The 25,795-nt window shown below is 33.1% G+C and overlaps 2 protein-coding genes across 5 annotated transcripts; both read right to left on the bottom strand.

Moving 5' to 3' along the window:
- Positions 1 to 2,441: 2,441 nt before the first annotated feature.
- On the bottom strand, positions 2,442 to 11,329 carry l(3)76BDm (trafficking protein particle complex subunit 8 homolog l(3)76BDm). Of its 3 annotated transcripts, none has more exons than XM_089696427.1 (19): positions 10,983 to 11,329; positions 10,708 to 10,869; positions 10,340 to 10,628; positions 10,101 to 10,257; positions 9,936 to 10,020; positions 9,764 to 9,858; positions 9,479 to 9,664; positions 9,294 to 9,394; positions 8,929 to 9,177; positions 8,572 to 8,854; positions 8,148 to 8,333; positions 6,529 to 6,838; positions 6,154 to 6,445; positions 5,913 to 6,048; positions 5,626 to 5,836; positions 5,178 to 5,395; positions 4,150 to 4,934; positions 3,958 to 4,072; positions 2,442 to 2,612 (listed from the first exon to the last, which is right to left on the bottom strand). In XM_089696427.1, exons 1-19 carry the CDS (start codon positions 11,128 to 11,130, stop codon positions 2,472 to 2,474), a joined length of 4,149 nt encoding a protein of 1,382 aa, XP_089552553.1. In that variant the 5' UTR covers positions 11,131 to 11,329; the 3' UTR covers positions 2,442 to 2,471. The 3 variants fall into 3 exon arrangements, with proteins under 3 accessions (XP_089552553.1, XP_089552554.1, XP_089552555.1); XM_089696428.1 differs by having other exon boundaries at positions 10,340 to 10,625; XM_089696429.1 differs by lacking the exon at positions 10,983 to 11,329 and having other exon boundaries at positions 10,340 to 10,611; positions 10,708 to 10,846.
- Positions 11,330 to 11,931: 602 nt separating this feature from the next.
- On the bottom strand, positions 11,932 to 25,795 carry LOC149487775 (carboxylesterase 4A-like). Of its 2 annotated transcripts, XM_089696423.1 has the most exons (11): positions 25,299 to 25,795; positions 25,117 to 25,209; positions 24,905 to 25,036; positions 24,500 to 24,827; positions 24,215 to 24,411; positions 23,943 to 24,105; positions 16,077 to 16,198; positions 15,771 to 16,002; positions 14,003 to 14,141; positions 12,947 to 13,146; positions 11,932 to 12,230 (listed from the first exon to the last, which is right to left on the bottom strand). In XM_089696423.1, the coding sequence occupies exons 1-11, from the start codon at positions 25,392 to 25,394 to the stop codon at positions 12,088 to 12,090; spliced, it is 1,845 nt and encodes a 614-aa protein (XP_089552549.1). In that variant the 5' UTR covers positions 25,395 to 25,795; the 3' UTR covers positions 11,932 to 12,087. The 2 variants fall into 2 exon arrangements, with proteins under 2 accessions (XP_089552549.1, XP_089552550.1); XM_089696424.1 differs by lacking the exons at positions 25,117 to 25,209; positions 25,299 to 25,795 and having other exon boundaries at positions 11,934 to 12,230; positions 24,500 to 24,831.

Here is a 25,795-nt window from a genome sequence, read left to right as displayed (position 1 = left end):
GTCATGTCTTTCATTAGATAAGTCACTTGAATATCACTACATAGTATAAAACAAAGTCGCTTTCCCTGTCCCTATGTCCCTATTTCCCTATGTCCCTTTGTACGCTTAAATCTTTGAAACTACGCAACGGATTTTGTTGCGGTTTTTTTTAATAGATAGAGTGATTCAAGAGGAAGGTTTATATGTATAATAACATCCATTAAATAATGGAGAAGTACTGTTATTTTTGAGGTTTCTAATGCGATGTCGTAATAAATTACATTTTTCCGCTTACATTGCAAACGCAGGCTGAACCCTACGAGTTTTATTAAAATAATGTACTAAGTATTATACACATTGAAAAGGTCTACAGAAAAGTATATGTCTATCTCTTATGGATAACCCACAATAACTTTTTTTGTCATTTACTTTTTACGACAAATAATGGCTAATTTTCGAAGCGATTTTAACCAATACAGCAATAATCCTTAACCAATTAAATACCTTGAATACATTGTTCATTTAATATAGATCTATATGGCCCTTTACACCGTATGATTTAAGTGAATATTTTCGAAGATATTACAGATTTAAAAATTGCGGGACGTAGCGTACCGGTACCGGCCGCCCGGCTATCTATTTTATACACGTGCGAAGCCGGAGCGGGCCGCTATGTTTTTATATACAACGTTCACAGTTTTTCTGTAGTGTATATTTAGTATCAGAATTGCACCCGTGCGAAGCCGGGGCGGGTCGCTAGTATGTGATAAAATTTATTTATTTATTCCCACTTTTACCCCTATATCAAATAAATGGATGAACCGATTTTGATAACATTGGACTACTTAATTGTGTCTGACAGGTCGTCTTTTTTCATTTGATATCACTTGGGTATAACAGACAGCATTCGTTTTTCTCATACCCACTTTTGCCCTACATATAATAATTATTGGATGAACCGATTTTGATTAAATATGCCTCATTATACTTCTCACGTCAGGTCATGCCCTTTCATTTGATATGCCACTTGGGTATATTCGACAACTTTTATTCCCACTTTTATACCTACATATTATATCCAATAAATGGCTGAACCAATTTTGATAAAATATTATGTCTTATTGTACTTTACACGTCATGTCTTTCATTAGATACGTCACTTGAGTATATTTGATAAAATTTATTTATTTATTCCCACTTTAACCCCTATATCAAATAAATTGATGAACCGATTTTGATATAATTTGACTTGTTGTTACTGGCAGGTTGTCTTTTTTCATTTGATATATCACTTGGGTATAACAGACAACATTCGTTTTTTTCATTCCCACTTTTACCCCTCTACTATATAATAAATGGATGAACCGATATTGATTAAATACCTATGCCTCATTATACTTCTCACGTCAGGTCATGCCTTTTCATTTGATATGCCACTTAGGTATATTTGACCACTTTTATCCAATAAATGGATGAACCAATTTTGATAAAATATGTCTTATTGTACTTTACACGTCATGTCTTTCATTAGATACGTCACTTGAGTATATTTGATAAAATTCATTGATTTATTCCCACTTTTACCCCTATATCAAATAAATGGATGAACCGATTTTGATAAAATTTGACTAATTGTTTCTGACATGTCGTCTATTTTCATTTGATAAATCACTTGGGTATAACCTACAACCTACATTAACAACTAACATTCGTTTTTTTCATTCCCACTTACCCCTATATAATATAATAAACAACTAATGTAACAAAAAAACGCATCTAATTCGTATTACCCGTTAGCGAGCTACGGTGGCACAGACAGACACGCAATACACACATAGCGGACATAACACCCCTCTTTTTGCGTCGGGGGTTAAAAATATACCTAATACCTACGATATAATTTCAAAGACCTTTTATATAGAAAATTTACCTAGAAGTAACCATAATGCTATTTGTGCAGGTTTTAGACTTATGAGCAAAAATCTAAATAAAGTTCCTTTGACCCCCCCCCCTACTACCCCCTCAGCATAACCACCCCCCCCCCCCACGCTTGGGAACTTTCGATATGATCATCTGGACATGTCAAGGAATAACTTTAGCGTATAATTTACGTAATAAAGTAATTCATGTATGCCTTAGCAAATGTTCGCTGTGATTACTTAAATGGTCATAACTTTTTTATTTATGAACCGATTGACATGAAATAAACACTAAATGTTAAATGAAGCTTACCACAATATATTAGTGAAAACCGCATTTAAATCGGATAAGCCGTTTCTGAGATTAGCGTGTTCAAACATACAGACAAACAGACAAACCGACAAACAGACAAACAGACAAAAAATTTTTTAACGACAGTTTTGGGTTTGGGATCGATTTAGTAATAACCCCTGCTAATTTTTTTTTACATATTTTCATTGTACAGACACCACTTTTCTAGAATTTTATTATATGTATTGATAATTATCATTTGAAACAATGAATAACATAGCTTATGCAACTTGCTTAACAATCAATAAAGATGTATTATTGATAAACTGTGTTGTTGCTGTGTTGCCAGTTCCGATGATTGTAGACACAGAGAAAGCAGCACCAACAGTGTATGTTCCTGGGGCGGCACATAGCGCTTGAACCTATTTAAATAGATTTAAATTAATTATTCATTTTTCGACACAACATATCTTATGACAATAATTATTTATTTATTTATTTATTTATTTACTCTTTATTGTACAACAAATTACAATGAAACTACATAAAACAAAACAATTTAAAATGTACAAACGGCGGCCTTATGGCTCAAAGCCATCTCTGCCAGGCAACCTTCAGGCAAAGGACAAATTATAACTTAAGGTAGCCAATTAGCAATAATAACGTTAAAATGAATTAAAACAAAGCATAATACATAAAACACTATATGTATATAACTACAATATAATATATACATATACAGTATACATAAACATACTAAACATATATTATACTAAATATATTATTCATACATACTTATTGAATATATTACATACATAATTACATAAACATAATATACATAGACAGTACTTATATAGATAGATAGTAGTCTTTCAGCATCTTTTTAAACGATCGTAACGTCTGGGCGCGTCGAATCGTTTCCGGAAGGGCATTCCATAAGCGGATTGCAGATACCGTAAACGATGTACCGTATAATTTAGTGCCATGCACAGGGAAACGAAGAAGAAAGTTATCAGAGGAGCGGAGTGAGTAGGAGTCGGAAGCAAGATAGTGGAAATTGGATTTTAGGTAGCTAGGAGTACAGGGATTAAAAAGGATGGAATAGAGGAGATGGAGAGTGTGAGCATTCCGACGCAGTCGGATAGGTAACCACTTGAGTTTCTTGCGAAACTCAGACACATGGTCAAATTTGCGAAGACCAAATATAAACCTGATGCAAAAATTTTGCAATCGCTCAAGTTTATTGAGCTGATCTTCGCTGAGGTTCGTGTAGCAAGAGTCCGCGTAGTCTAAGAGGGGAAGGAGAAGGGATTGAGCTAGCATAACTTAGGTGGGTATAGGCAAGAAATGACTTAACCGCTTTAAAGAGCTAGCTGCTCCAAATACTCTTTTGCTGACAGTTTTGACTTGTGGCACCCAAGAAAGAACCTCATCGAAAGTTATACCAAGATTTTTTACATTCGAACTATAAGGTATGACAATTCCATCCAATTGCACGGGGGGTAAATCGGCGCAGCTAATTTTTGAGCGAAGATGTGGGCTTCCAATTATAATAACTTGGCTTTTGTTAGGGTTGATCTGTAGGCCAAAAAGTGTACTCCACTTTTTCACATTATAATAAATATTGATGTATATTTCAAAGAAAACTGCCGATACGTATCTTTTTTACTTACGTACGTACGTACGGATTTTATTCTGCAACAGATTTATAATAATCGATTATAACAATTGAATTTTGCTTGAAGTTAACAAGGACAAATAAATTACCTTTATGCAGCGTGATTCAAATTTTTCTAAAGACACGCTCAGGCCCAGTTCCTTAGAATCGGCTGAAAAACCATTGTTCAGAGCTCCAGCCCAACCAAGAATACCAGAAGATTCTCTGTTAAAAAATATATTTTTTAAACTTTTGTAATGAACTTAACTTAGAATTTATTTAATAACTAATAATGTAATTACCTATTTTGCTGTTTTAACATGTCTATAAATACTTTAACAGGTACTCCATAGCAATTCACTATATTAATAGCTATAGGTATAATACACAATTTTCTGGCTTTAAAGTTGTGATCTACATAATTCGAATGTTCTAATCTTAAAATAACGACATTATTTTTTTCGCCTTTAACTTTGCTATCCCTTAAGACATCCACTTTACTCTCAAAATCATCTATTTGTACTGTGTGATCGACGATTTTTTCTCTGTTTCGAGACAAAGTTTTATTAAAGCAATCCAACCAGACACAATGTTGACCAACTGTCTTTCTTCCACTTTCCTTATTGTAAGCGTTCCATCTTAGAATGAGCATAGATTGAATCATTCCAGTTCTAATTTCATGATGATTAGGAGAATCAAAATTATCTAATAGAGAGGGCACATAATCTGTTACAAAAGTGGAATATGGTAAAGTTGACTGCACATTTTCAGGCCCTTTTTTGGAAACTCTTAAAGATGATTGCTCAACTCGCCCTTCTGGTAGCTCTTCAAAAATTCTAACAGCTTTCATTATAAGATGTAATCTTTCGCGAGCAATCAATAAGTTATCGACATCTAATGCCGATGTTATGTGGTTTAATTTCCATTGTCTACTCAAAAGGGACACTTCTAATACTTCAAGAGATATGTTTTCCTCTTTTTCATTGCTTATATTTTTTACTTCAACAGCAAATTGTATGTTTTCCATAACTTTTCCTTCAAAGGAGCCTAGACTTTTACGAGGCGTTACTAGTATTTCTACAACATCCTGTAAAATATAACATTTTTAAATTAATTCGATAGAGTCAAGTACATCACACCGGAAAACAATTGACCATAAAACAACATATGGCGTGAACAAAAATTATGCGTCTTTACATGCAGATGATTTTATTTCGAAAAGCGAGCTAAAAACATTCGCGACAAGTTCGAAAATATCATTATTGCATTCGCAATGCATGCTCAACTTTTACAAAAATTGGCACGCTTCTACCGTCCGTTCAAAACGCACCTTCGTAGTGAATCGAAACATGTGTCGCAGCAGTCGATAGGGGCGTGCCTTGAGCCCGGTTTCATAGTACGCGAGCAGATAGAGCGCGGGTGCGTTACTGTTGGGGCGTAGGAACAGGGACGCCGTGGCGCCCGCGCCCGCGCCCGCCGCGCTACTGACGGGCACCACGCGCCGCTGCGCCGCCTGGCTCCGCAGCGATGCACGCGCGCTGCGCTCGTCTTAATACAAGTAGATTAGAAATTTGGATGCATACACAGGAATATTATATAGCTAGACGCGAGGGGTAAAATATGTCTTGTTTATTTAATTTATATGCAAATTAGCATTAGCAGTAAGTTTCATTCGTAAAAAATAAACCAAATTCAAAAGTAAGACAAAAATGTATATTATTGTTGTTGTAGATACAATAAAGCCTTCTTTAAAATAGATGATATAATTTCTAGAATACCTGTATATTCTGGTGGATCTTTATAACGATCTTCATACAGATATTTCAAAGAATCTCCCTGATACTCCGATGTTACCACCCGCATGCATTCCGGATGCGACACTGCTACGTGCAAATTCTTCATAACAGCCGGGCCAACATTACGAAACTCTATGTCTATCGTCATTAATTCTCCACTTATAACTTCCGTGTTCGTCTCGGTAAATGTCATCTGCAAAAATTAATATCAAAAAATGTACAATACAAAAAAATTAAAGCAAGAACACTGCAATTGATTTGATATTCACCTGTAAACAAGGGGCTGGTTCTATAACTGTTATGTGTAATCTTTTATCGCATCCATTTATCTGTTTCTGAATGTCTAATTTTCCCATTACAGCTACACTATTACCATTCTCTCTACCTTCTCCAGCATTAATTAACCTAAAAAGTTAAAATATTATTACGTTTGTGAAACCAATTTTATATACCCAGTTAAATCGAATACTTAAATATAATATTTCCTGCAGTGAAATATAAAAAACTTACTTGTAAGCTAAACCTTGTATATCCAATTGCCCTATTTTTAGGGGTGTAATGGTAAATGTCACCATCTTTTGACATTCACCTTCCAAGAGTAAATTCGGTATCTTTTGTCCATGTATAACATGACTCTCCAGTATGTGACCTGCTGCAATGCTGGATTCATTATTAAGGAATTCGTCTTGAACGGATTCTAAGACTTCTGCATTTGGCGTGAAACGCCATAACAATTCCATATCCTTTAAAAGTAAGGATACCTTCAAAGGATTTTTTAAAGTTACTGCAATATGTATTGGTTCTGAAAATCAGACATTATGATTTATAAGAGAAGAAATAAAACCATTAATATATGATAATAGCTTTCATGTGTCAAGGCATTACCTCCTTGCGGGACAATTGGATTACTGTCTGTTTTTTGAGTATACAAATCAAAAGTGGGCTTGAAAATCATAGGAATACTGCCTTGTGCAACTTGTAGAAGTGCTTCTTCAAGCTTACTCCAGTATGCATTATCCGTTTGAGAAGTTTCATATGAAAGATTATTAAACGATACTGAAGTAGCGGGCGACCGACATGGCGATGAAAGAGGTGCCGGCCCGACACACAAGACAGCTATATCTTCACCCACTAATAATGGGACAGGTAATGTTGGTAAATGCTCTTTAAATTCCTCAGATGAATCTACCCATTGCTGGAAATTAATGTTATGTGCATTATAATATTTATCAATAGAATTTGAATACAACAAATAATGAAAAATTTAGATACTCATGCAATATTTCTTGTGTCACACATTCCAATAAACTCGAATTTTCCATAAATTGAAGGCACCAATTTATTAAACTTTAATTGTAAATAATAATACAAATCATAAATTGATATATAAAAATAATAATTTATTTGGTACATTTTACCAAGTAGTTTTTCAATATAAAAAATAACAACTGATGATGTAGAAAAAAAATTTGGTTCAATACAAATTTAGATAAGCATGCAAGTAGTATAAACAATAACTCCAAACATATAAGTTATAAGTATGGTGTAGTTACAAAAATAGTGATTAGCTTATTAATAACAAATTAAAAAAATGAGGTACATAAAGTTATTAATACAATGCGATTTTTGGTAATTTATTTTTTCCCCTTGTAATTAATAAAACCCGAATAATAAATAAGCTTCATAATTATTTTTAAAATAATTCGTGCAATGCCTGTCAAGAAATTTCATTGCTTTAAATCAACGCATTATTTAATTATGGATCAAAATTTATTGACTGTTTAGAACGTTGCTTACAATCTCGAAGGAATCCCGCGGGATTATAATCTGACGATGTTTACAATTTTACGCTGACATATACAAGCAATAATCTTCGGTCATTACTAAGCTACAGCATCAAAGTTAAATGTGAAAATATAATATAAAACTGCATATACCACCAAATCCAATTAAAACTTACTGTAAGAATTCTATATTATGTTACTAATCGATCTACTGTTGGTACGTCTTTAAATAAATAAATACTTATATGAACATAAGTAAGAAAAGTTAATTACAAACCTTGTATTAATTATTATATTTATAGCATTAATTTTAGTGCTGTAAAAACCTTTCACGTAGAAGATAAATAAATTGCGAGTAATGTGCGTTACTTATTATTTTTATATATTTATCTTTATTGCACACATAGACGAAAAAGAGATACAGAAAGAACATAAAATAAGAGAAAGACATGTTCATAGCCGTTTGAAGTTTGGCAGCGATCTCTAATCTATAATATAAAAAATAAGTCGGGCTTTATTTCCTGACGCTATAACTCCAGAACGCACGAACCGATTTCCACGGTTTTGCATTCGTTGGAAAGGTCTCGGGCTCCGTGAGGTTTATAGCAAAGAAAAAGGTGTCTCTGGTGGCGAAACGGAGTTCGCCCAGTTTGCTAGTCTCTTATATGTATCATGTAAGGAGTGATGTTTGCTAGATACAAGCCACAAGGATGTACAAACCTGGTGAGCGAGCATGAACTCCCGCAGGAAGGCGTCCTGCTGCGGCGCGGGCTGGTGGCCGGCGGGCGCGAGCGGCGCGGCGAGCCAGCGCGCGGCCTCGCGCGGCATCCTCAGCGCGCCCGCCAGCCGCCCCAGCGCGAACTGCACGTGGTCCGTCGACAGCCGCCACCCGCTCTCCGCGTAGATCTACACGTTTTACAAGTACTGTACTGTTTATAAGTAACGATCTAAGAAATAAGTAAACATTAAATAGATTCTCAATTTGTGTTATATTATTTGGGTTGTAAGACATAAATTAAATTTAAGTTAATTAAAACTCAAGTTTGGAGACAACTTTGCTTAACCCATTGAGCCCCGAACGGCCAGATCCGACCGCGACACGGGGCCTGATGGATTAATGCTGTAGATAAATATTAATACTAACCTGATAAGCTTGTTTATAGCAACGATAAGCGTGTTTCTTTTGCCCAGCTTTTGAAAATCTATGGCCGGCAAGAACCATGTGGAATGCATACTTTCTGCACATGACTCTATTGCTAGGTCCTAATAAAAAGCAAAGAGCGGCTTGTTCCAACAACATGGCACTCCTCAAGTCACTGTCTTCCGATGTCATTCTAATAAGTTGCTTTGCAGCTTCACCATACATTCCATAGTGAATTAGACAGGGTACAGAGAGTAAGGTAGCTCTCACAGCATACTGTACCATTCTTAAAACAAATATAAAATGTGAGTTTTAACTAATGACTATTTAATAAGACTCTCTTAAAAACACAAAACCTACCGACAGGTATTCAAATAAGTAACTATGCTTTCTTCTATGTAGCCATGAGTTTTTCGATTTGCATCTCCAGCCATAAAGGCACTTATAGCTGCCATTTCAAGAGCACCAGCGTAACAGAGCCAAGCACTGTCAGCGTAAAATTCTCTTTTAGCTGTATGATAGGTGTCAAAAGCGCGTTGCCATTGACCACATAGAAACCAAAGATCACCCAGCCTCCGTAATTGCAGTTCTGGACAGTCGCTTGAATATCTGTTTAAATTAATACCTTGTTGTAAAGACAGATTTTACAAAAATAAACTTCAAAAAGAAATACATGGAAACAATAATAATTAATTATAGAGATGAGAAAGAAATGTCTAACTCACATAACAGTATTGTTTACTGTAGTTGTACCAGATTTGCCAGTAGTGAACCACCTCTTGGTAGCTGACAGCAATGATCTGCTTACACCTTTTTTATTTGCTACCTGAAAATTTATTTGATATTTAAAATATGTTTAATTGCACTTCTATAAAAAAATTAAAATAATAAAGACTTAAATCCAACATACTATTTCTGTGAGTTGAGCAATTTGTTTTTCTATATGTGGAAGTAATGCTTTATATGCATAATCCTGTAAATACTTTTTTATAGCCTCAACATCCTGAGGGCTAAGAGCTGCTCCATGGACTTCTGAAGTATCTATAGCTCTTCCAGTTACATTAACACTCTCTGAGCTACCCGAAAACGAGTGTGTCTAAAATAATCCAAATATTTGATTATGATAGGGATTTATATTTGATTATTTTAAAATTCATCTTAATTTATTAAATAATTCAATGTAATCAAAAAGTACCTGTAGACTGTTAGCATTGTCATAGACATCATTTTCATTTGTGGTTAATGGATGTGCACCTTCTTGTACTGTGGGGGAATTTGTGGGATTTTCCTCTAAAAATATATACAATATTGTTTTAATAATAATGTTATATTGGAAAATTTATATTTATAAATATATTATGAAGTACCTGGTGTTGAAACATTGCCTATAGGAAATGGTGCCTGTGAATCTTGAGTAATTGTTAAGTTTGTACTTGATGATGATAAATTAGTCTGAAAATATATTCATCACATCATGTAATGGCATAAAAATTAAATGTATCAAATATGAATCATTTAATATAAAAAAATACCATTGCAATGTTTGATGTATCTGAAGGTGTTTTGACAAAATTAGCCCAATAGTCAACAGGTAGTTTAGCATCCTGTGCCTGTCTAGAATTTATTGTCAACATAAAACAATTAGTAGCACCAAATGTTTGCTTTAGCGTTTCAAATGCTAATTCTGCTCTGTAATATAATAAACATAAATTAAGATACTAAGTCACATAATAGCAATACAATATATATAAACTGCTGTCCTTTAACTTACTTTTCTTTAGAAACTAATGAATTATCATGCAGTAACAGATATGACTTCAGAACTGCATTATTAAACCATTTTGGTAGTTTAGGTGGAGTTACATTTTGCAGCTGAGCATATTGTTGATTTAAGATATTATATGTATCTACTATATTCTCTTCAAGTGTTGTTGCAACAATTATACATGACAAAAAGTGTTTGGTGAATTCATGATCTGATGGAAACTGAACTTCAAAGTATGTTTCCCTCCAAGCATCAAACCATGGAGTCCCTTGGGGTACCTCAAACCGGTGACCTTCTATTATAAAGTTTATAATTATAATTAATATCAGAAATTTTATAAAATAATTGATAATCTATTTTAGACTGTAAATTACCAAAATTTTGTGGAGTAGTTTTATCCTCATAATTATGCAAGACTGCATTATTAAGTTGTCTTCTAGCCTCTGTTGGTTGAAGTGGCTTCCAATTAACATCTCTTATTACTAGTTTCCAATTTTTAACAGTGCATAAATTGCCACCCGGTTCACGAAACTGGCCTGAAGAGTAAATATAAAAAATTATACAAATATATTTTTTCAAACCTTCTGGCAATAAGTGGTAGTGATTACTTCCTATCAGTGGTAGAAAAAATAAAGATAATTTCACTTGCCTTCCGAATTAAGCGTTGCAAAAGGTTGTAATAATTCGGGAAATGATAGATTATTCTTAGATACAATATTTTCAACCTTAGAACTACATAAAGTTGCAATTATTGGAGAGAACGAGCTCTGTATAAATTCCTGGGGCGTTTTAGTCATGATTGCATACAATTATTAAGCACTCAAACAATATTATTTTATTAGCATGGTCCTAGGAGATGCCTTTTCTTTAGATATATTTTTTATGTTTATGCTAAACGAGATTTATTTATTTTTATTTATGATTTTCAACAAAACAAATTGGAAACAAACATCGTCTTTACAAATTGCAAATCTTTTTTTTGTCTATGACATGACAGTGACGTGTATAGTTTTTAAATGAAAATGAATGTTTGGGATATGATGGTATTGATACTTGCGATTTTGGTGTAAAATATGCTTGTATAATACTAGCTTACCGCCCACGCCTTCGCCCGCTTTGACTTAAACCTAATAAATTATATACTAAAACCTTCCTCTTGAATCACTCTATCTATTAAAAAAAACCGCATCAAAATCCGTTGCGTAGTTTGAAAGATTTAATACAAAGGGACATAGCTTGGACATAGGGACAGAGAAAGTGACTTTGTTTTATACTATGTAGTGATAATTTATTTATGTAATATGTACATAGTTTACAAAGCTTAAAAAAGGAAAAAAAATCAAAATGAAAGCTTTAAAAATCTTCGTCAATCACATAATTTAAACCTAACCATCATTATTTTATGCTAATATTATAAAGCTGAAGAGTTTGTTTGTTTGAACGCGATAATCTCAGGAACTACTGGTCAATTTTAAATTAGGTTTTTTTTTGAAAAAATAAATAATACAGAGTATTTGGGAAATAATAAGGCAAGTTTTCGATAGGATGTTTAAACTGTAAACGTATGAATCATAATACTAAACAGTATTGGTTTATTTTTAGTAGGGAAAATTTAGGCCTTGCCATCCCACGAGTTCTGACATAAGTTTTGATGAAAAATTTATAGAAATAAACACATAACTATTGCAGGTGATATTTATTTTATTTTGTATGTATTGTGCACAACTTAAATGTTTACAAATTTAAAAATTTAACTAATACGCTATTTGAGAATCAATAGATGAGGGTCGATAAGATCGTCTTCTGTGCAATAATAGACCACTAGCAAATAAAAGGAAGAGCAATGTAATGGAAACTCCACACATGGCAAATATTCCACCTCGTAAACGGCTTTCACCTGAAAAAATAGGATGTTATTAATTATTATATTAGGTTTAAACTATTGCACGCCTCATAAGCGAAGCGTTGAGGTGGGTACTACTGTCACTTCGCGCAAAACATCTGATTTTTCAAACTTAAAATGTCTTTATGTATCATACATTGCACTTGTAAGATAATACATACACACACATATTAAGAAAAAACACTATTTTTAACATTCATGATATTTTTGATGTCATTTTTGTTATTTAAACTAGTTATAAAACAGTTTAAAAAAGTTCTGTCTTGGACGTCCGTGTGTCTGTATGTGCGGAGGATTTTCTTGTTAACACGATAGCGACCGAAATACTTTACTAATCGAGTCTTTTTTTTTCTCTTACGCTTGAGTATGCTCAGGAATAGAACCCTTTCATTTTTCAGGGTCTGATTCGATGTGGTTTAATTGTTATTAAATAAACAAAAATAATAATTAATAAATAATTATTAAAAAAAATTATGAGGCGTGCACTTTTGGATTTTTCAAACTTTTTTTTTTATATTGAATGATACAAAGTTACAGAGAAGAGACATACAACCACGGCATATAACCGAGATACAGCTTCAGGGACAGACAACTCATATTTATAATGTGTCTTGAAATATAGGTAGTTACCTATTTAAATAAAAAAAATTAAACGTGACTCATTTTTATGGACGGTGTTACTAGGTAGTATGTACCTAAAGTATACATACCTTGATCTCCTACTACCTTTTCTGAATATTCCTTAGAGGTTACGAAAGAATTAGAAAGTCGTGGTAAGTATTGTGTCCAAAATGCTACATCTTTTTGGATATTTTTGAGACAACAGCGTGCTAAATTTCTATCGCATATTTCAAATACATTCTTTTCATTAACCGTAAAACGACGCCATTCGTCTTTAGTACTCGGTGCACTGAAATTGCAATAAAACACATACACATATTGAGTATACATCTACTTAACATAAAAAAAGATTAATCTTGGTGCATCTAAGGTTCTCATTCATATTCGCTATTCGCCTTTTGACTTGACAATCATATAAATTCAACGTAGTAATCGTACATAATATGAATTCAGCGCGAACCACTGTTCACATATTATGATTATGCCCGAAACCTTATGCGAATAGCGAGTGCACTGTATACGCGTGTTCGTTTTGACTCGCTTTTCGCATGAAAGTGTAAATAAAATTATGCACCAGTAGAATTAAGATTTAAGGGTCCATTCACACAGACCGGCTCGGATAGGAGAGCAGATTTTTGTCACGTTGAAAAAAAAGCTTTTAGTATTTGTAGTAAGGTATTTTTTCATGTGTACTGCTTTTGTCATTAAGAATGTTTAAAGTTTTTAACGCGCTTGGTGTGAAATATTAAGAGGAGGAGACCGGCTCCGAACGCGTCCTTTTTCTCGTACGTGCAGTCATAATTAGCTCCGTTTAGTTCTTGCAGCTCCGGTTCGACCGACTCCAATCGTATACGATCCGGTCTGTGTGAAAATAAAAATGTGCGCCGATGCTCTCCGATCTGGTATGTGTATATGGACCCGTACTTTTAAGAATTCATGATAATTCAATTTAATTAATAAGGTGTAGGTTCAAAACTAACATTGTATTATTAGTGCAACCAGTTGTAAGGTGCAGAAATAATATTTTTAACGTTCGTGTTAAGTGCAAATCCTGTAAAAAATGTCATTTTTATTCTATTTTAACATGCACAGGTAGGTCACGTAGGTACATGTAAATTTTTGCAAAGTAAAACAAATATATTTACCCAAATTTCACAAAATTAATTATGTATCGCCTATAGTTCGAAGAAATATATTTTTCATCATTAGAAGCAGGTCTTCTAGCTACTTGTAGCATCATGGCATCGCCTAGTAATGCAATAAGATCCGTCCCTCTCATAGCACCTGCATTTTTTTAAATATTAGTCTACTACAAAAATAATGTATACCGTCATATCCTCCAACATTGCCCGCTTTTCACAGTGTTTTGATCATATACAAGAAAAAACAAAATATGGACAGAATTGATGCTGTTATTTGAGTAGGGAATTGAATTTAGAATGAATAGATATACTTGAAATAATCATATTCTTAATAGTTTCTCTAAAAATAAGGAAGAAAGAGGTGGGCGAAATAAGGTGGAAAAGTATACAACTTTGCCCACCTTTAATATTTCAGCCATTTTAAGACTTACGTAGCTGTTTTTAAGAGACAAAGTAGAAGACAAAGCAAAGATGCTGAATCTCTTACAAAAAATGATCCAAAATAAGTAGATCTTTATTAAATTGTATGGGCAAAGTTAGGTGTAATTTTCTCACAATCTTCATACAAAAATCTTTAGGGTTTAGGGTTGTCACAAAAAAATCAAATAGGTAAAGGATGAAAAAATTAAGTTTAATAAAATATGTAGGTGGGTTACAAGTAATAGGAAGGTACACATGCAATAATATTGCGTTCGTACTGTTTCTAGGTATATCTTTAAAATGAAACTGAAATTATGAATATTTATTGTACCTATACGTAATTTCTACTAAACATTTAAAAAGTACCTAGGTAGACATACATACTAGTACAATCCTACCTAGGTACCTAAAAGAAAAAACATGCTGTGTACTTAATTTATACCTAAAAAAATTACCTTGCTACCTATTTGAGAAGTCTGTTAAAAATGTGTCAGCCCTAGCACCTCAAAACGGTTGGGCAATGTTGGGATAGGTCACACTACGTTTATTAACCTAACATTGCCCAGCTACAAAACTCCTATAATACTACGTATTTTTGCTTGGAAATAACAAATAACCTCCTTTTTTATATTCTAGTTTAATAAATAATAAGAAATATTCACGTATTTTAATTGATTCCCAGTGATCAGAGACAAGTTTTTTTAGAAAAATTTGGCACCACCAAAACACCTCCTACTTTGTCGACATGTAGCAGCAGACTGATTCACGTTATACATGTGCCATTTAATCAGTGTTGCGAGAAAGACTTTAATTTTCTACCAAAAAACAAAACAAGTCTTAAATGTCATGCTACTCCACATAAACACTCGGGAAAGTTAAAATTTATATTTGGGCAAAGATAGGCTGGAAAGGCAATGTTGGAGGATATGACGGTAATAGGGCAGTCTACTAGCGGCTATATGCGATTAGTCGCTTCCGTAGGACTGCAGAGGTAACATGTCGTGAATCAAATTAAATTTTTAAAAAACTATAACACTGAAATAACTTAAAAAAAACACGTTATATATAAGCTCTTTTATACCTATACCATGTAGCTCTATTTTAACGTCAAAGATTAACGACCGCTATAGAAATGGAAAATTAAAATTATGCATAGTAATATTTGTATACGTAGTATATTATTATTAGTCTGTGGTAATATTAATGTGATATGTGACTGTACTTGATCGATAATGATAAATAAAATCATTTACCTTAGCTATTCATTACTAATTTAATAAGTAACTAATAACCATAAAATGCACGACAAGTTTTCGCAGAACATCCAAATATTTATAAACAACTGACATACCTGTTACATTAAGACGATTTCCGTGAAGATCTACATAGGATAGATGCGAATAACGAAAAACATATGTACGTGATACTAAATTAGCAATTTTTTCCGCTAGCAAAAAGCTTCCAACACCCCAATTCACAACAGTGTCCATAGTGACGAGAGCTTCTAGAGCATCAAGAGTTCCCTTATCTATCCCTTGCTGCAATAGAGATGACCAATACTCCCAACGTACCGCTTCATTCAACTAAAAAAAATTACATACATTTTTCAAATCGTATCCGTAATTAGTGTAAATTTTACGTCATATTAGTAACTTACCAGACGTAATGATTCAGGATTATTTAATGATAAAGCATTAAAAATATCCGGAAGAACTTTTTCCATTGTAAAATTATATATTTGTTGAAAACTTTTTTTGGAAAAACTTTTAATACGACTGTCTGTAAATATAAATAACGTATAATTAAGTTAGTATTTATTATAGTAGAGTATTTGTAACATTTATGTTTTAAATTCATTTATATGCATTTACAGGATACCTAATTCCAATCCAAATGAGTTTCTAAACAGATTTGTAATACTGCTGGATAAACTGACAAAAAATAACAAAAAAAGAATTATATTAACGGGAGATATGAACATTGATATTCTTAAAGAAAATTATATATCTCAAAGCTTGCAAGACATTCTCTTAAATTATGACCTTATCCTACATATTAATGAACCAACGAGACAAAATTCATGCTTAGATTTAATTATAAGCAACATAAAAAATGCAAAAGGAGCAGTTCATCTACTTAGTCTTTCGGATCATGAGACAGGTCAAACTTTACATTGCCCTATTCAAAAAAAAAGTTTACCTTTAGTGTCACATATAAAAAGGCGTGATTTTTGTAAAGAAAATATAACAAAATTTCAAAAATGTTTATCAAGTCTATCATGGAGTGAAGTCTACATACAAAACAACTGTAACGAAGCATTCAATAAGTTTCATGATTACTTCATACTTTTCTATAACTTATGCTTTCCTATCAATACCATTAAAATAAAAAATCGAAACATTGGACCTAAATGGATAACGAAAGGGTTAAGAGTATCCTCGTTAAGAAAAAGAAAACTGAGATACACGTACTACAAAACACATTCTACAAAAAACAAAGAAGCTTTTAAAAAATATGATAAGTTGCTCAAAAAATGTATTAAGAACTCCCAAATGAATCAAAACTGTTCTTACCTTAGTAAAGCGAACAATATATGCAAAGCTACTTGGAATATTATAAGTGACAAAGTAGAAGAAATAAAAATTCATAATTACCTAGAATGTATTAACTCTGGCTCTATAACGCTTACGAAACCGGAACATATTGCAAATTCATTTAACGAATACTACACTAAGCATGTATCCCCAGAAGCAAGCTGCAAACTAGGCATCGAGCCCAGAGAAGCGACTATGTTTCTTTTCCCCTGTACCGAGACTGAAACTATTCAAGTAGTTAACTCGTTAAAAAATACAAATTCAGTGGGATATGACGAGATATGTGTTTTTATTATTAAATTATGTATTAATCTTATTGCTAATGTATTGACATACTTGATTAATCTATCATTTGATGAAGGTATTTTTCCGGATAGACTGAAATACTCAATTGTAAAACCGATTCACAAAAAAGGCGATAAAAATGACATTAATAATTATAGACCTATAACACTTATTCCAATAATTTCTAAAATATTCGAAAAAATAATGCATAAAAGACTAATAGATTATTTAAATAAATTCTCGATACTAAAACATGAACAAAACGGTTTTCAAAAAGGAAAGTCCACAACACTAGCAGCATACATACAGCATATAGCATTATACAGAGCGTTCTAGAAAATATTGATAGTGGTACTAGCGCAACGGTCATATTTTTTGATATGAGTAGAGCATTTGATTGTGTTAACCATAGTATCCTTCTAAATAAGTGTGATATGTATGGAATAAGAGGTCCCTCATTAAATTGGATAAAATCCTATCTCATCAATCGTATGCAATGTGTCGAGATTGCATGTAGTGGTGCTGGTCCAGAAGTAAAAACTATACGATCAACCTCCAGACTCAACAGTTCAGGTGTACCTCAGGGAAGCGTGCTTGGACCGCTTCTCTTCTTACTCTATATTAACGACTTACCAAACGTAACTAACTACAAATGTACCCTTTATGCTGATGACATTTCTGTGACTATACCTAATGTAACTTCGGATTTGACATGTAATCATAATTTAAAATTGACATTGAATAGAATAATTGACTGGTTAGAAATAAACAACTTGACGGCTAACTTAGCAAAGACGAAAGTAATGCAGTTCCATAATTACAAACAAAGAAAATGTGACATTAATTTAATTTATAAAGACATTATATTGGAAGAAGTTGATGAAATAAAATTTTTAGGCATTATATTGGACAGCAATTGTAATTGGAAATCACATATTAATCATCTCTGTTCGCGTATAAACAAATTTGTGTTCGCCTTACGCCGTTTAAGGACCATAAGTTCAGAAAAAATTGCTCTTACCGCATACCATGGCTATGTGTCATCTATACTAAGATACGGACTTATATTATGGGGCAATTCAACAAGTATGAATAGAGCATTCTTGGCACAAAAAAAATGTATAAAAATAAAATAAAAAAAAAATAAAAAAGAGTTTATTTTCTCACATTGGTTACATTAAATAAGTACACATTTCCAATTACATATAAATAAGTGTGAGACTGGTGCCTAAACTAGGTAATAAAAATTGCCTGTATTTTAGGTCACCAGGCCCCCACTCCTCACTTCGTTGGATCACATTTTATTTATACTTGTTGAGAGAAAAGAAAACACTAGAAATAAGAAAAATTACAAAGAATATATAAACCACTATTATACCAAAGCTCAGTTGTAACCACCAGTCCAGAAAGCAAGGGTTTTGTATATTTTAAAATGATATAATTATCATTGTGTTTATTTAGGCAAAATTATTTTCCCATTACACTTGCACTTAGCCCTACGACCAACGACGGGTCTTGGGATCGAATGACTGGATATATAAAGCCAGTCATTCACTAAGTCTATAGAAATAAATAAAAAATACTTAATTTTGATGTATTTTACTTTCATTACTTAAGTATTACGTCCTAACAGTTAGCAATACCTCTGTATCCTCGTAATTCAAAGTAAGAAGCCATTCTTTCAAAACTAATTTTAGTTTATTTTTTGTGAGTGGATAAATGGATATTATTTGGGAAATTTTGTTGTACAGCCTTGGACCCATTACATAAGAGTGCCTACCCGCGATACAGGTTCTGCACGATTCTTGTTTAACTATTTTATTATTCCTACGTATAGTTGATAAGAGATGTTTATCATATTTTAAGTGTGCATGTGTACGAAGTATCATATTTAAGATATAAAGTTTCCGCACCGACAGGACTTTACAGTCAGCGTATAGTTTTGTAGTTGGGTATCTAAAATGTTTTTTAGTCATAATCTTCAGAATCATTCTCTGGGCTCTTTCAAGCTGTAAAATAGTTGTTTTAGGAGCTCCACCCCACACTGCAATACCGTAAGATAAGATCGATTGAGCTAAAGCATTATAAACAATAGTTAGGATTCGATTATCAGCAGAATTTTTTAATAACTTAAAGACATAAATTAACTTTCGGACACGAGCAGTCATATATTGAATGTGGACATGCCAAGAGAGGTTTTCATCAATATGAATTCCTAAATATTTTATAGTTCTTGCCCTTTCGAGATGAGGACAATTACAAGTACTACTATCACAGTGTAATCCGTTACAAGTATGAATTTTAATCGTGAATGAGGGATCAATGTGTCGAAAGCCAGCTGACGAGGGCGAGAAGAGCATGAAATGAGTCTTGCTAATATTTAGTGTAAGAAGATTATTAGAAAGCCAGGCCATAACAACTGACAGAGCTTTTTCTGCATTCTCTCTCGTTTCATCCCAAGTATGTCCTTCAATTATTAAAGCAGTGTCATCTGCGTAAGTAAAAATTTTGCAATGAGGTATGTTAAGCATACACAATTGATTTATGTAAACCAAGAACAAGGTGGGTCCAAGCACACTGCCCTGAGGAACTCCGTAAGACAAATTGATTTCGTCACTTATATAATCGCCAACCTTCACTCGCTGACTTCTTTCAATTAAGTAATTGCTGAATAAATCAAGCCCTACTCCTCTAATGCCCATTTCTTCGAGCTTGTTCACAAGCTTGGGTACAGAGACAGTATCAAAAGCTTTTTTTAGATCTAAAAATATACCAATACACTTATCTTTTCTATCCAATGTTCTTGAAACTTCTTCAGTTAATCTCATAACAGCATCTTCTGATGATATGCCTTTACGAAAGCCATATTGGTTGTCCGATATTAATCTATAGTTCTCTAAGTAAGTCATTAGACGCTTGTTCAGCGTTTTTTCAAGAACCTTAGACAGACTAGTAAGTACAGAAATAGGTCTATAGTTATTGATACTGCCTCTGTCACCACCCTTGTGTACTGGAGTTATAATAGCTTGTTTGAAAACTCTAGGAAAAATACCAGTGGAGTAGCAAAGATTGTAAAGTTTAGATATTATCGGTGCAAGTGTTGGTAATGCCAATTTCAGTATTCTACAAGAAATTCCATCGACACCTACGGCACAATCATTTCGCAGATCATTTATAGTATTAATAATTTCAGTATCATCAACATCTACAAGACCAAATGAATTTAACATCGATGTTTTCGGTAGCACACTTAAGGGGAAACATATATTTGCGTTAGTAGAAAGAATGTTATTCGCCAGGGAATTTCCAATATTTGAAAAGAAATCGTTTATATGATTAACGGAAACTGAAGGTATTTCACAAAGATGTAGCAAATCCGTACTTGATGAAGGTTTGGTAGGGGCATGTGTGATGTTTTTTATTACTTCCCATGTCGCTTTAGGATTACCATTAACTTTTTCGAATTGATTGCGTTCGTATTGATGTTTTAATTTTTTCAGTAATTTTTTACAAAAATTTCGGTAGCGTTTATATGTCAGTAAAAGTATTTCGTTATTTGGATCCTTTTTACATTTTTTATGCAGCTTATCTCGATTTCGTATGCACTTTAAGAGGCCAGGGGTTAACCACGGTTTAAGGTTACGCTTTTTTTTGGAATAATTTTAGTCGAGGTGTGATTATTTATTATATTTGAAATACGAGACACAATATTTTCAGCAACAAAATTCGGGTCATTAGAAACAAAAATATCAGAAAAATTTGTTTCAGTTATGTCTTTAACTATACTATCAAAATCCACGCGACGAATCAACGATGTATTATTCGATTTTTGCAAAGAAGCATTTAAAATTAACAATGTAGAATAGTGATCAGTTAAAGTACTCTGAATGATTAGTGTTTTAAATAAATATCGTGTCTTCAGAATGACATGATCGTAGCATGTACGACCATGCGTGGGTAAATAATGTGTAGATAGCAGCCCATGGCCTGCAAGCATATTCAGATAATCATTGCTGAAGCTAGTGTCACTTTGCGGTATAATATTAATATTTATATCTCCTACTAAAGCAACCGTACTAAATTGCGACAGTTCTGACAGAACATTATTTAATCCTAATATAAAATTATCCACATTTTTAAAAGAAGGTGGTCGATACACACCTATTATGGCAAAATTATTCCCGAGTTTGCAGATTAACCCACTACTTTCAATAAAAACCGGATAGCATATGGTATGTGCAATATTACTTTGAATGTAAATAACAACGCCATCGTTTTGGTTATGATTATCTTTTGAACAATAACTTAAAAAGCCATCAATTTTAGGAATATTAGATGTTTTACTCAACCAGCATTCAGTCAATACTATGATATCAATGTTTACTCTAATAAGAGATAGCAATGCCAATAATCCGTCAAAATTTTTATTCACACTTCTTATATTGATGTGAAATATTTTTATTGATTTACCATTTCGAGGTACATGTGACAAACATTCGTTTGGAAGACAAGTATAGGATCTATCTTCACCTAAGTTGTCCAACTCTGTTTCGATATTCCTTAAACTGTCCATTTTATCTTAATATTCAACAATTTAAAGCAAAAACAATTTGAACTAACTAATATATCAGACATAAAAAACGCCGCGGCCGCACAAATGTACTTAACTTTTATACATAAAATGTAACAAGTTATTTTAACACAACAATATAGTTTGTAATAATTTTTATAATTAATAAATGTTTGTGAGGGTATTGGGAAAATATTATTCAACTTATTGATAGTTAGGCTTGTGGTACAATGAGTTACTGAGTAATTTATGCTATAAAAATTAAATGACTTACATAATACAATTAGTATAATAAATGAAAAAGATGTATAATTACTATCTAGTCAATCTTTTTGGAGTGTAAGAAGATCAGTCTCACGTTTTATCTCCATACGTTGAGAGCCCTCAGATTTTCTGACATAGATTTTCCCATTTAATGTCCATACAAATTTATACCCACCAGCTTTTGCTTTTTCGCGTGCTAGGGCAAATAATTTTCTATTCTTACTGGTCAAGCTCTCAGATATATAAATTGGTGCTGTTGGGCCCGGTAAACCAAGTGTTGCCGTTGATAATTTATTGGCTGAGTTAGTTTTGTTATAATTCTTCATGTTGTTTATGATCCTATTTTTTGTGATTGTCGACGATAACTCCAAGAAGATAGTAGAACTCCCTGTCTTTGATTTATAGCGATAAATATCTTTGATCTCAGTGGGTTGTAAATTTACATTAAGAATATTGCAAGTTTTTTGAACGAATTCACAAAGATCCTGTTGTGTCACCTCCTTTACTTGCTGCGATGTACTTTGTAATGGAATGTTACGAAACTCGATAACTGTGGACTTAAGCTTTTTTTCCAAGTCTTCAATTTTGTTTTCCAATGAATTAATGTAATTATTATTGTCTTTGCACCGACTTTCAAGACCCGTTATTTTATTTAAAATGTCCTCATATTGAGTAGAAATAAATTGCATTGACTTTTCAAGCTCAGAAGTGGTTTCTTGTATTTTTGTATTTTGTAGTTTTAGTATTGCCATATCTGAGCTCAATGTTTTGAGGGTCTGATCTTGTTCCTTCTTCCAACTATGTAGCAACGTAAGAAGTTCTTCCTTCAGTGTCCCGCAGTCAGAAGTAAACTTTTCTCCACTACGAGGTCGTTTAGTTCTTCGGCCCACGTAACTAACAGGATTATCAGGATCCAAGTTGACAATGTCGTTTTCTGAGGATACTTGTTGGACACCCGGAGGAGTTCTTAATAAATTTGACATTTTTTTTTTTGTAATGTTCACAGTTTTCGTGGTAGTAAAAATACGATGTTACCGAGAAATGCGGTAAGACACGCTAGGATGTGACACAAATATATCTGTTCCAATCACTCCGTCTTTATCGCGCTCACTACTGCACTGCCTATGATTTATGCGCGCCTGGTACTGCGTAGTCTTTATAGCAGCGAGTTATTGAATTTTAAATACGAATTAAAATTAACACGAGACACGTCCGATCACTTCGAAGGTCCGGAGCGAGAGCTATTTGCGGGGTTGGGCCGCTAGAAAGCTGTCGCCCACTATTCCGAAAATTAAATATTCTGACACTGACCTCTATGTACATACTGGAGTGTTGTGTCTTTGTTAAAAAACACCCCCAATATTTCACAAAAGCGGCTGACGTGAGTATTGTTCCCTCTCGAGATCCTGACAAACTAATTATGCCTCGTTGTAAAACTGCGCTTTTCTCTAAAAGTGGACCTATTATGCTTATTAAAATTTTTAACCATGTTCCTAAATCCATAAGAAACCATACATTGAATGTGTTTAAAAATAAGTTAAAGAAATGGCTGATTATTAATTGTTTTTATAGCCTAAAAGAATTTTTTGACCTTAAATGATAATTGCTAAATCGATTGTATAATATGCATGTGTAGTGTATTAGATCTAGTAGGTACCTATCTGTTTTACGCATATATTTGCATGCTTTATACAAAGCGAAACATGCTGAACAATTATCTCTTCACACCTCTCTGTACCATGTTTTTGGCAAATAAATGTTATTTTATTTTTTATTTTTTATTTTAAATGTTCGTTATTTTAATACAAACCCTGAAGATCTAAAGCTTCAAGATCCGTAGTTCCAAGCATTACATCTAAGGGTATATTTGACAATTTCTTCAAGGCTGTCGCCAAAGAATAAGGTAGATATTGTACTGATTCTGGTAAAAAATTATCGGGCGTGGGTTGCATGAGCTTGTTCCAGGTATTATTCTAAAATAAGAAATTAAATTATTATTATTAAGGAACAGAACTAGTTATTAACAGCGAAAATTGATCAAAAATCTTTCAAACAAAAAAAATGAATATTAAAATTAAATACAGAAAATATTTTCTCGATTTCTTCTATGGGTTTAGTACGCATGCAATGCAACATCTCATGGTCGTTTGTATTATTCAAACATCCTAATGATTCTGCAATCGTTTGAGATATCTTCTTTATATCAACTACATTATCCTCTTCATGTATTGCTCTCCAAATATTTCGAGGAGAAATAATAATCACTCTATGGAACAAACCTGAAAATAATCACCACCATAATTTGTATTCCTTGCGATATTGCATTATGTATTAGATATTATAGTATAAGTAGATAATAAATATTACCCGCAGAACGAGGTGAAACTATGTGATATAATACGCTATCAGCGCCTGCCGAGTGGCCAAAAAGAGTTATCGATGTCGGGTCACCACCGAACGCTGATATATTTTCACGAACCCACAGTAGAGCCATATACTGATCCAGCAACGCAAGATTACCACGAGCTTCAACAGTCTTTAATGTAAAGAATGACAGAATATGTAAGCGGTAAGCTACGGTAACAACAACTACTCCTTCCGCTGCTAATTCCTGACATGGTAAATTCAAACTACCACCTGCCCAAGAGTCGCTATAAAAGATTACTATGACAGGTTGCAATTGCCCGTCTGCATGCTACCTAGAAAAAAGGGAAAAATGTAAGCTGAATCCTTTTCCAAACCAGTAGGATATTTATATGAAAAAATTCAAACCCTTGATGTCCATATGTTTAGGCATAGACAATTTTCAGTGGAATCATTATTTCCATCCTGAAGCTGAGGACAACTCGGAGGCATTCGATGAGCAAAATAAGTTTTTTTCCAACCCGTATGTCGCTCAGGAGGCTGTTAAAACAAATATTCAAAAAAAATATAACTATGGCTTTACCTTTTACATTTTTTATTACATAATAGAATACACTTACTGAGAATCTTAATCTTCCAATTGGAGGCGCTGCATAGGGAATTCCATAATATATTTCGATAGGAGATGCAGAATTTTCCATAAATGCCTTTATCTATAATACAGAAAAATATATTTTTGAAATAATCAGTGACTCGTATCACTATGTAACATGCTTTGAAATAATATAATGTATTTACTTACCCCTACAACACGACCTTGAATTAAATTCGCGACAGGATCTTGTGCATAAACACGCAACACGAATAAAATGTATATTGCAAAGATATGATGGAACATTATTATTTCATATACAAATTCAGTCACAAGTACACTTGCGGATACGTTTTCATCAACGCTTTATTTGATCAAAACTAATGCGTGAGTATGAAAGTTTGCGTTTCGGATGGACATCCGTCACAACAAAACATGTACCTCTACCTACAATGAATGTTCTCCGTTGCGTGAAAATAATGGATATTGCTTTTGTCCCAAAAACAATTCAAACATTCTCACTCGACAAAAGTGAAAATGTATGACCTAATCCATCGAAAGACAATTATTAGTACTATAATATAACATATATTAACTAAGTAAATGGTAAATGTTAAAAATACTATGTAATGACAATTCGAAAGTGCTACTAAATAGTAGTCTAATTGAATAAATGAATGTTTGAGTTTGAGTTTGAGTTTAACTGG

This window comes from Colias philodice, chromosome 6, assembly GCF_061535455.1.
Source record: "Colias philodice isolate Cphi_HAF_F1 chromosome 6, ilColPhil1 Martin Lab GWU primary, whole genome shotgun sequence".
Lineage (NCBI taxonomy): Eukaryota > Metazoa > Arthropoda > Insecta > Lepidoptera > Pieridae > Colias > Colias philodice.
This window is presented reverse-complemented; position numbering and strand designations above follow the sequence as displayed.

Excerpts from the sequence above, each read along its gene's own strand:
- LOC149487775 (XM_089696423.1), bottom strand. The coding sequence starts at position 25,394 with ATGTTCCATCATATCTTTGCAATATACATTTTATTCGTGTTGCGTGTT. Across the intron at positions 14,142-15,770 it reads AAATCGTCTTAATGTAACAG|GTGCTATGAGAGGGACGGAT; the intron begins GTATGTCAGTTG and ends AAAAAAATGCAG. Across the intron at positions 13,147-14,002 it reads ATTAATTTTGTGAAATTTGG|TGCACCGAGTACTAAAGACG; the intron begins GTAAATATATTT and ends TTGCAATTTCAG.